At 54.7% G+C, this 10,814-nt stretch overlaps 4 protein-coding genes across 4 annotated transcripts; 1 reads left to right on the forward strand and 3 right to left on the reverse strand.

Annotated features, from left to right (window-relative positions):
• Positions 1-33: 33 nt before the first annotated feature.
• VDBG_09456 (alpha/beta hydrolase fold-3 domain-containing protein) lies at positions 34-1,157 on the reverse strand (the record flags this gene model as incomplete). The annotated part of the gene is made up of 2 exons (XM_003000215.1): positions 34-199; positions 256-1,157. 2 exons carry the CDS (start codon positions 1,155-1,157, stop codon positions 34-36), a joined length of 1,068 nt encoding a protein of 355 aa, XP_003000261.1.
• A 482-nt stretch (positions 1,158-1,639) lies between these two features.
• On the forward strand, positions 1,640-2,548 carry VDBG_09457 (2-(S)-hydroxypropyl-CoM dehydrogenase; the record flags this gene model as incomplete). Its single annotated transcript, XM_003000216.1, has 2 exons — positions 1,640-2,257; positions 2,315-2,548. 2 exons carry the CDS (start codon positions 1,640-1,642, stop codon positions 2,546-2,548), a joined length of 852 nt encoding a protein of 283 aa, XP_003000262.1.
• A 6-nt stretch (positions 2,549-2,554) lies between these two features.
• VDBG_09458 (N-benzyl-3-pyrrolidinol dehydrogenase) lies at positions 2,555-3,965 on the reverse strand (the record flags this gene model as incomplete). The annotated part of the gene is made up of 6 exons (XM_003000217.1): positions 2,555-2,851; positions 2,921-3,443; positions 3,501-3,566; positions 3,629-3,699; positions 3,761-3,830; positions 3,903-3,965. 6 exons carry the CDS (start codon positions 3,963-3,965, stop codon positions 2,592-2,594), a joined length of 1,053 nt encoding a protein of 350 aa, XP_003000263.1.
• A 1,204-nt stretch (positions 3,966-5,169) lies between these two features.
• On the reverse strand, positions 5,170-7,339 carry VDBG_09459 (glucose-repressible alcohol dehydrogenase transcriptional effector; the record flags this gene model as incomplete). Its single annotated transcript, XM_003000218.1, has 2 exons — positions 5,170-6,380; positions 6,439-7,339. The coding sequence occupies 2 exons, from the start codon at positions 7,337-7,339 to the stop codon at positions 5,170-5,172; spliced, it is 2,112 nt and encodes a 703-aa protein (XP_003000264.1).
• Positions 7,340-10,814: the final 3,475 nt, after the last annotated feature.

Here is a 10,814-nt window from a genome sequence, read left to right on the forward strand (position 1 = left end):
CGCGGACGCAGTTTCATAAGGTAGTTTCAACCATCATGGTCCTTCAGTCTTGACCAAAAATTCATTGGCCTTTGGCTGCGACAGGGACCATCCGACACTATGTGTTAACACAGCATCCCATCGCTTCGACTGGGATAGGTCTCCAAATCGTCGGAAACCGTGTGGCACGCCCTCAAATACGTAAGTATCAGTAGGTACTCTATCGAAATCAAGTCGCGTCAGCTCCGACCACTACTGTTTCTTTCACTCACTTACCCAGCTTCGGCTAAGAGTTGCGAGTAAAGCAGCCCCTCATCCCTCAAGGGATCCAGCCCGGCAACACCAAAGGTGGTCGGAGGTAAGCCCCTCACGTCGGCCACTGAAGCATTCCCAGGGCACAGACGAAGGTCTGCAGGATCGGGTGTACCGACTTGGAGCAGCTCGGTAAACATGCGAACAGTCCGCATCGGAAGCAGGGCGGAATTCTCATTCTCCTTGTATGACGACACCGAGGGGTCCCTCAATTTCTTGAGTTGCGGCTCGTATGCCTCAAAGCCCACCAGACAGGGAATCATGAGAACCTGGCCGGCGATCTCCGGATAATCCTTTGTTGAAGATTCGCCCATGTTCTTCCGGAGAACCAGAGACGCTGTGAGTTGGGCTCCCGCGGAGATGCCCCCGACAATCACCTGATCAGCATCTCCCCTTACCAAGTTGATGTTTTTGTGAAGCCAGATGAATCCGTCCTCTGCGTCGTCCCATGCAGTTGGATATGGAAACTGGGGTGTGTGCCGGTAATTCACGTGCAAAACAGCAACCTGAGCACTCGTGCAAATCCAGGAGCAGGTGGCGTCTTCTGTGCCCAGGGTTCCCATCAGAAAGCCGCCGCCGTGGAAGAACAGGAAGACCGGCAGCCGATCATCCTGAGACGCTAACGAGGGACGATAGAGGCGAGCCTCAATGGCCGAGCCGTCTCTGGTTGGGATTGAATAGTCCTGGATCTGGACCAAGTCCTTCATCGATTCCATTGCCTTTGCAGCGGCTTGTTCACGGGTCTCGTTCATTTTCTTCTGAAGATCTACTGGCGAGATCCCCGCGCTCGCCGAAGAGAATGTGATGGTCTTCTCGGTAGCCCTCCATTCGTCGCTTGCGCCTCCATATTGAGAGAAGTCGGCCATAGTAGGTAGAAAGAATTGCGTGTATCCAAGGGTGTCAGGCAGGCTTGTCGAGTTCGGGTCAGAGCATCACCTTCAAAAAGCTGGTGGATCTTCCTGCTCACTGAGTTCACCAGGTGACAAACGCCATTCCGGCAACCTACAAACAATGCTCCTCAACCGTGCTAATTATCATACACCGAGATGTTCTTCCCCGCAATCGGTAGGTCTGTTGAGGCTCAACCCCGCCCTATGCGGTCATAGCCATGTGCCTCGGTATGCCGCCGAGTGCGCCATACCGAGTACGGATACCCGACGCGATGCAGGCATGCCGTGTTATCGACAGCAGCAACACAGGCAAAGGAGGCTTCGGGCCAAAGTCTTTCAATGGTGTATTATACCTTAGAAGCATCCCTACATTGATCCGATTAGTGGAATACGTCCTGAATGAGATCAAGTTACTCATCGAATCATACAATCCTGACTAGGTTCTTTTGTTGCCAATCATGTCGCACCAATCGTCCGACCCCCCTTCTCGATCTTTCAAAGGCAAAGTCGCCATCGTCACCGGCGCAGGCTGTGCAGGTGACGGCATCGGTAATGGTCGCGCCATCTCCATCATGCTTGCAGACGAAGGCTGCAATGTCGTCTGTCTAGATCGCGACCTGTCGTGGGCTGCCAAGACGGCCGAGATGGCCAACTCCAGGGCCGGGCGCGGGAAGGCATTGGCAGCTCAGGGCGATGTCACTTCTGCAGCAGACTGCGAAGCTGTGGTCAAGCTTGCCCTGGAAAACTTTGGCAGGCTCGACATTCTGGTCAACAATGTGGGCATTGCAGGCGCGTCTGGGACTGCCGTGGACGTCGACATGGAACAGTGGACATCGAGCCTGAACGTCAACGTTTCTAGCATGGTTCTGATGGCCAAGTATGCCGTCCCAGCCATGGTAGAGAACGAGGGAGAGCAAAAGGGCGCCATCATCAACATGGGCAGTGTTGCAGGACTGAAAGGTGGAACGCCACACCTCCTGTATCCCACCAGCAAAGGTGCTATCGTCAATATGACGAGGGCCATGGCAGCGCACCATGCGAAAGATGGAATCAGAGTGAATTGCGTCTGTCCAGGGGTAAGATTTGGATCCATCTGGTTAATCTGACCAGAATGAGGCTAACATCATAGTCAGATGCTCTACACGCCCATGATGTATGCAGGAGGTATGAGTGAGCAAGCGAGAGAAACAAGGAAAGGCAGGAGTTTGCTCGGAACCGAGGGAACTGGATGGGACGCTGCTGCGGCGACTGTTTTCCTCGCCAGCCCGCACGCGAGGTGGATTACTGGTGTCATTCTTCCTGTCGATGCTGGCACGACAGCAGCTGTAGGAATTGGCATGGACAAGAGCGCTAGCGTCAACGCATAAATAGTCGCCGAATGATGAATTAAAGTTTTATTTTCCACGAAAACTATGGAATAATCGCAAAGCGAGATTCAATCTTTCCCTGCGTCAGGTCTTTCAATACTTGGTCGAATTCGTTGAGCTTGCCAGTTTCCACGTGAGGCTTGATCTTGCCTTCGGCAATCAACTGTAGGACCTCCTCGACATCTCGGACTTGACTGCCGTAAGAGAAGATGTACACAAGTCTCTTACGTGTGCCAATCTTCATGTGGATAGTGTTCTCAGTGTTCAGGCTGCCGATGCACAACAGCTTGCCTCCTCGCCGGACTGACGCCGAAGGTATTAGCAAAAGCGAGCATAGAGAGACCCGAGTAAGCGTGCAGGAATAAGACTTACCGATGTGTTGTGCATCATCAAATGTTTGGTGAGTACCAACAAAGTCAAGCACCGTATCGATCTGGTAACCCTTGTCCACCACGAATTCAGTAACTGACATGCCAACAGGAACCAGATCCTCCTGCGAGACACCCAGAGCTACAGCTTTGTCTAGAAGCTGCTGGCGTATTTCCGAGATGATGATTCGACATCCAAGGTTCTTCAAAATCTGAAGCGCATTGAATCCCAAACCGCCCAGGCCGAAAAGAAACACAGTCTCGTTGCTCTTGATCTCTCCCCGCCTGGTGATAGCGTGGTAGGCCGTGGCTACGGCATCCGTCGATACGGCTGCTTCAGCGGGTGTCACGCCCTTTGGTACATGAATCAGACCCCTCACATCGAGTGCTGCATACTCGGCGTGGAAGCCGTCCTGGCCGATTCCCGAGTGATGGCCGATCTCGCAGAGTTGGGCCAAATCACGAGAGCATTCGTTGCAGTCAGCACCGCCGCATCCAGGGACAGCATGCATTGCGACGACGTCGCCCTGTCGCCGTCAGCACAGTGAAGCTGTAGAAAAACTATCGGTCATGCAATTTCCTACCAGCTTAAACTTGGACTCCTTGACTTCCGGCCCAATGTCCACGATTTCTCCACAGCCTTCATGACCCTAGTCGGCGGTGTGAGTTGAACCCAATTTTCAGGCTTAGGGAAATGAGGGTCTGGACTCACGAGCGTGAAGGATTCCTGGAACCATGCAGGCTGCTTTTCGATGGTGACGAGCGAATGATCACTGCGGCAGACTGCGGATGTGTAAGTCCACGACAGCCATTGAAGCAATCCAGGGCGTGGCTGCAGGCATACCCCCAGAAGCTAAGATCTTGCACAGAACCCCTGTCGGCGGCGTCTGTGGGACAGGGACCTTCTCCCAGACCTGTGTAGAGAATCAAACAGCACGTCAGTATGGGCGCGGGTCATGACATGGAATACAGCTCAAGTCACTCACGGGCTCAGGGTTGCCCCTATGCTTCCGCCAAGCGAACATGGTCTGCGGGATAGTGTGCGTCATGGTGCGGCTGGGCGGTATCGTAATCAATTCAAGTGAGTGCTGTACGCAGATGGTGCAATCAGGGGTGCTTCACTCAATATGCCCGAACCAGCAGCATTCTCATTACTTCAGTACTTGGACTTTGTGCATTTCTCGTAGCTGGTCCGAAATGCGGGGAACCCCGCCGTCGGCAGACAGATTGGAGCGGACAATGTGGCCGGCCGGCTAACCATTCTCAGGCATTGCCGCCATAGCTTCGTAGCGTCACTTCAACCCGACCCGGCCTGGCTGGTGTGGCTCCACGAAGGTGGACCAGGAGATTTGCTCATGGCATCCTCCGTGTCGTCTTATGTCCGAGGATAGCCGGTTCCAGGAGTTGACCGAAGCTTTGCCATCCCGTACGCACGAGAAGAGCCATGTTGTAGTCTTGAGAACCTGTTGGATAAACCACCATGTCTCATATTGACTGCTGGATGCCGGGTATCGAGTAGAAGCTATCAGAGTGAATGTGCTGTGCCGTGGAAACTTCTTCGGAGAGGCGTTTGTGGGGAATGATCAACGTCGTTAGGGCACTTCTAGAGAGGGTTTGTCGACCGGATCATGGCCCTTCATGGTAGCTTTGCGACGATGGCAGGCGAATTCGATCGAGATACAATACCCCTTTTCATAAAGCAGCTGTCCAGATCATCACGTCAGCCATTGAGGTTTCGCCATATGATGACGTCGTACAAAGGAGTCCTTCATACTTTGAATTCCACCGCTGCCAGCTTGCCCTGCATTCACCGGATCAGAACAGAGTAGCATGATGAGAACGAAAGACGATTCGCAGTTGGTTAGCTATATGTGAGCACACTCCATCTACAGAGCTCCCCCTGTCCTGCGTTGGGTGAACCATTTCCACTCCCCCACCAGCCATGACCCCCATTCCACCCTTTGCGAACGGCGAGATTTGCTGAGGCGCGGGATACGCGCCGCTAGCCCTTCCCTCCTCCTCGGCTCCAGCAGCGCCAGACCATCTTGAAAGGAAGGGCGGAGGCTACAACCGACACCTCATCCGCCCGGACCACCCCGCCCAACCACCTGCGAGTGTACGATAAAAGAAGACGTTGCGCGATTGAAACACAGACGACGAACTCGCAATCCTGAACTCCGACCAAAGAACTCATTCCTGAACCAACCGAATGACGTTAACCGGGCTAACGATGGGAAAGCTGCTTCTCCGTCATCAGCGCTTGCCACCACCGCTGCCGCTTCCTGATCCAAAGTCGGGTTCGACGATTGCCTTTTTGTCTTTCCTTGCTTTGACAACAAATTCAGCCATGATTTGCATGTGGTCCGACGGGAAATGCCAGTGAGGGAACGCCGGTACACGCTTGAGGTATTCGGCATCGGGAGGACCGAGGAGGTCAACGACTTCCAAGGTGTTGGTTGAGAACCAGAGATAATCGATGACATCAGTGAATCCTGGCGTGTAGTTTGTGTAAGGCAGCTGGTCGGGCGTGCCGTGCGTTGGGGCGTAGGCGTCGCGCAGGCTGAAGGGGTGCTCAATGCCGTCGCGAGTAAAGTTGCCGTACTGGAAGCTTGCGAGCTCCTTGTGGTCAGGCGAGACCCGGCCTTGGGCCAAGAGTTCGTACACGGAGCTGTCGAATGTCGAGTTGAAGTCGCCGCAAACGAGAAGGGGTATATCGGTGACATTGCGGTACTCTTGGCTGGGCGCAGGCTCCACGACAGGGGATGCCTTGTCGCCTGATCCGGAGAATGCAAAGGGCTTCTTGTCCTTCACGGCAGGCATACGCACCCAACGCTCTGCGAGCTTGGCGACTTGCTCCATGAGAATGCCCGTCTGGATCAGCTTGACGTCTGCCAGAACCGACTCCCATGCCAGGTGACCGTTGACAAGGATGAAACGAGCGCCTGTCTGCCGGCTCTCTAGGAAGATAACCACAGCGATGTTGTCCTTGGGCATGACGCGGTTGAAGACATCATGCTGGTTCTTCATGTCTGGTCTGTTAATGGCGATGGTCGCGAATTCGACAACGTGCTTGTCGAGCAGGATGAATTTGCTCGCGTTGAAAAAGGTGGCGCATCCGTCGACGCCGAGGGCATCTCGCTCATTCATGGTCTTGGCACGAGTCTTGGGCCACTGTACGCCCCTGTACTCGTATTTTGCCAGCTCGGGGCTGAACTCTTCCTTGAAGGCTTCGGTCGAGATTTCCTGCAAACAGAGGAAGTCCGCCCTCTTCTCGCCAATCTCTTTGTAAATCAGCTTCTTGCGATATTCCCATCCGAGCGGTTCCGATGGCGTGTATCCGTAGGTTTGGGGTGTTGCGTATTTGTCACAGAGAACGTTCCACGACAGGACCTTGATTCTCTCCAGGCTGGGGTTGACGTCCTCCTGGATCGTAACAAACTTCCTCTCGATCGGCTCGGGGGGTTCTGGAAAGTGTCAGTCAGTGGCCAGACCATCCCATTTTCTTTTGGTAGAAGTAGCTACCTTCGCCCTTCTCCTTGAGCATGTGGATCAAAGTCTTGGTGCCCTTCTCCGCCAGAGTGCTCTTCTGGGTGGCATCAAGGGGGTTGCCCTCTAATCCCAATTGTTCGAGAAGATGCATGGAGCCCAGTTCGAACGGCAAGACCTTGATCTGGTTGTTGAAGAGGAGAAGCTCCTTCATGTAGGTGCACATGCCGAGCTCAGGGGGAAGAATTTCGATTTGGTTGTACGAGGCTTCGAGAAGGCGCAGCTGGCGCAGCTGGCCGATGGAGGCGGGGAGATGCGAGATCTTGTTCGAGGCAATGTACAGTTCGCTCAAGAAAGTATAGGCAAACAAGGCAGGCGTTAGGTTTCGCAGCCCTTGACCGCTCATGTCCAGATTGTGCCACGCCTGAGGGCCTCTTGCTTTCTCGACGCTGTATGGGCGCCTCCTATCGTCCGTGTCGGTATCGCCAGAGGGGTTCTTGCCAGAGGGAGGAGACGGATAGCCGATGCCCTTATTCTCGGCCGCCTTAAGTCGAGCGTAATAATGTGGCTGGTTCTGATCCGTCATGGCTGTGTGGGCACGCTCGGCCTCCTTGTGCATGCGAAGCTGCTCGGCCCAGTGTTCACTGATGGGCTGGGCCTGACCCCCACGGGTGGTCGATGTGTGGCCATTTTGCATGGCATTGGTAAAAGGGCTTGCGCTCGACATGACGCCCGATGAGTAGGATGAATGGTGCCCCAGGACGGGCCCATTGCCGTTATGTCCCGCATGGTCTTGCTGCCCGGGCTGGTGATGCTGAACGTGACCCTGCTGATGGTGTTGTCCCTGCTGGTAGTTGAATTGGACAGGCATGCGCTGACCGCCGAGGGTGCCGTTCATGCGGGAGTTGTGACCCTGTTGGTGGTTCTGGGAGAACATGCCGCGTGTCTGGGCGGCCTCTAAGCCGGTTGTCGTTTCGAAGAGGTTATGGAAGGGGCGGGAGTCGAGGAGTTTGGGGTTCGATTTGGGGCGAGTCGTAGATGGAGGTGCTTAGTTGCGGCGGTAGAAGTGGGATGATGTTGGGTTCTCGAACGGTCTGCTCCAAGTGTAGGTAACCATCGGCCACCTGACAGACCCATGCACGAGAGAAGGGGTTTGACGTCTTATAAGGATAGCGTGAAGCAGTCGCCAGTATTGGCGCAGCTCACGTCAAGTTGGAAACGAAGGAAAACCTGGGTATCGCGCGTCTGGGCATGGAATCCGAAGGCGGCGTCCTCTTGCATCGAGTAGCGTTGAAGAGAGGGAGGTCGCGTCGAGCTGGGTTCGAGCGCCGCAGTCTGCGTCATGCACTTTCTACGATGGCATGTGTTTCTCGATCGGAAGTGGATAGAGCAGTTTCGATCGGGCTGCTGTCGAAGGTTTCGAGCCGCGCTGATCAAGAAACCCAGTCAGAACAAGGTTCAGGTGAACAGGCCAGGAAGATTTGGATAAACTGACGAACGTCGACGCCAGGGTACAATGACAAGATTGAATAGCTTGAGGCCGTTACGGGTGTCTAGAGAGCTTTTGTGTCAGCTTTCCAGACATGCAGAGGAGGAGAACGGCGGGAGGGAATGGGTCAGTCGCGAGCTATAGAGTGTGCTTGCGACACCAGGGTAGACAAAGCAAGGGTACGAGGGAGCTGACACGGGCGCATAAGAAATGAACGAACCTGAACGAGTGGGTGCAATGGTTTGCAATATCACTAGAGCATCGAATGGATACTGGAACTGATCAATGTCTTGGGGTATGGTGATGATCCAAAGATAGAGCCTTGGTGTTGAGTCGAGCATGTCCTCGTCGCCAGATGCATCGACGAGGTTGCGAGCTCTAGCGTGGTCACGTGTGGTGGTTACACGCACGGACCATCGTGGAGGACAGCGTCCCACCGCCGCTGTGCCTTGAGTTTGAGCCAGACTGGGCACTGGAATGCTTGCTGTAACGCCTTGGGAGCAGACTAAAGCACGTGACATGGGAAAGTCTACTGAAGGCAAGGACAGATGGGCAGCTCCTTTGTGGGCTTCAAGCGGTGTGTCAGAACTGCAGGTGCGCACAGTAGGGCCTGCCTTACTCTCCTGTTCACCACAACTACCTCATCGTCGTGATCCCGCATCGCCATCTGCTTCACACTTAACAGCCTGGATATTGTTGTTCACGCTTTTCATGCCTTGCTCTTTTCTGTTTAGTCAAGCCCTGCCCTATGATGTTGCAATCAATTCCGCCGCCCTCAGAGTTAGATAGAGCTTGGGCATCAACCATAAGAAGCCTGCAATCTACTCCTTCCGCCTTGGAACGACTTCCGGAAGGGGATCAGAAACAGGAAGACCGAGAGCGGGCAGAACAATAGCCAAGTCCCCTCACAGAGTGCCCGGAAACTGGACTGGAAGCCTGGATCTTGGCTTCCCACACAGTTCGGACGACAATGCAACATTCCAGTCATCTATTTCCGGCTTCCTTACAGTCCTGTTGGAATGCCCACAGGTCGCCACAATCCAGTCAAAGCTCCTATCCAGTATTTTCCAAACAGCCTGGTTGCACGGATTTGACAAAGCAGAAACGCTCGTCGAGATTCTACATTGACAAGTCTTGCTGCTCATTGCTGCTCCAACTGGACTGCGAATGGAAAAGCGCTAGGTGCCCAGGACGTGGACCGTCATGGAAGTCGATCGGACCCGGAACACACATTCGTCTTTGCATACGACTTGCCAGTTTTGTTATTCTCTTCGATTTACTCTGGGAATGGCACATGCTGGTTGTGAACATTGGCGAAGTTCGGGAAGCGTAATATGATACATGATCAAACTCAATCACGAATCATTGCGCTCAACAAGTAGAGGCGCCAGGTCATGTGCTTGGCTGTTCACTGCACCTGTCATGCCCGACAGCTTTTCCACAAACGGCACTCTTGAGGCTGTCGCCAACAAGTTTCTTGATGGCCTGGCCCCCGGTGGCGTCTGACATTCGACGCCGGCCATCCGAGGAGGCGGCTAATACCTTCCTCGACCTACTTTTATGACCAGACTACCAGCATTCGATCAGGAGTCAATCAGGCCGCAGGCGAAAGTGGCATGGCGCAGACTAACGAAACATTAGTTACTGGTCCACCTCAGGAGGAACAGTTTCTTCCGTCACGACTGAGCGCGTAGTTCAAACGGACGCTTGGTGTTCGATGATCATGGATCATCCTCACCGCCCAGCCGAGGCTCACACGTGCTCGAGAAAGGGCCGGATATCCAGCCTCAAGGCCCATGGCCGCTTTACCGAATTGGTCCTGACGTCGAAGATCCATGACAAACGAGATGAAGACACGCTTGACAGCACCAGGACCCTCCTCGGCCAGACTTGCGAGGCGTGAACAGTCTGCGCAGGCTGGCCAGGGCCTGGCGGGTGAATCGGGACCTCTGGCCAAGCGCACGACCGCAAAGTCCCCGAAGCCGACATCCTTCAGTGCCTTCAGCCGACACACTCAGGCGCCCCCAGGGGCTTGGGCAGCCATTCAGAAGCCCTCGTTGTATTGCCCGCACTATGCGGGGGAGGGGGCGACGTTTTTTCTGCACTGCACTTTACCGTGTACGGAGTGCCTGTTGGCATCCCACCAACGGCCATGCCTCACAAATGGCCCGAGACCCAAGTGGACGGGCTTGATGGGACAGCGAGGCGTTCAGATGCGCCGTGACGGGTCGTGACGGGTGATGGCCAAATTGGGGATACTTGCGGACTGGTGTATATAGCAAGTGACTGGCCCCAGCCAGACCAAACGCTTCGGCGAGGCTGTTTCCCAGGATTTGCTTTCTTTTTGCGTCTCTCATCCCAGGCGATCGCGGACTTCGTTTCAGCAGCCCTTCTCCAAAGCTTGCGTCGACGCTGCGCTCGGCAAGTCGTCAGATTCCACGTACCGGTGGCTGTGGCCCTCCAAAACTGGTCGCATCATAGCCTCTGAGGCACGACAATCATCAACACCTAGATTCACTAGTCGTTACAGTCGGGGATCTACGCCGGCGAGCCCAGGTTACGCGCCATCGAATTCGCCGGCGCGAATACCTTATCCTGTGCAGTGAAAATTAGCACTGCCCGCGCGCCAGCGCTTGGTGCCCGACAACGACCAGTCTAGGAGGCCTAGCGGTCGACACGAGACTGACGGACAAAGACAGCGAGAGAGCAGAGCAGCAGAAGGGGTAACGCTCGGACGGCGGCTGGTCTATCCGGACCAAACCATTGCTCAACCGTCATTTCAAGCCGGACCCAAAGGATTGACCTGTCGTATTGCGACGGTGATTGAGGCCAAACCGACGAGCTGAAGCCGACACTTGACAGATGCTTGTCGGTGCGTGCGAACATCGGTCAGATGACCGAGGAGGGGCGATCTCAAAAAGCA

This window comes from Verticillium alfalfae, genomic scaffold (assembly GCF_000150825.1).
Source record: "Verticillium alfalfae VaMs.102 supercont1.15 genomic scaffold, whole genome shotgun sequence".
NCBI lineage: Eukaryota > Fungi > Ascomycota > Sordariomycetes > Glomerellales > Plectosphaerellaceae > Verticillium > Verticillium alfalfae.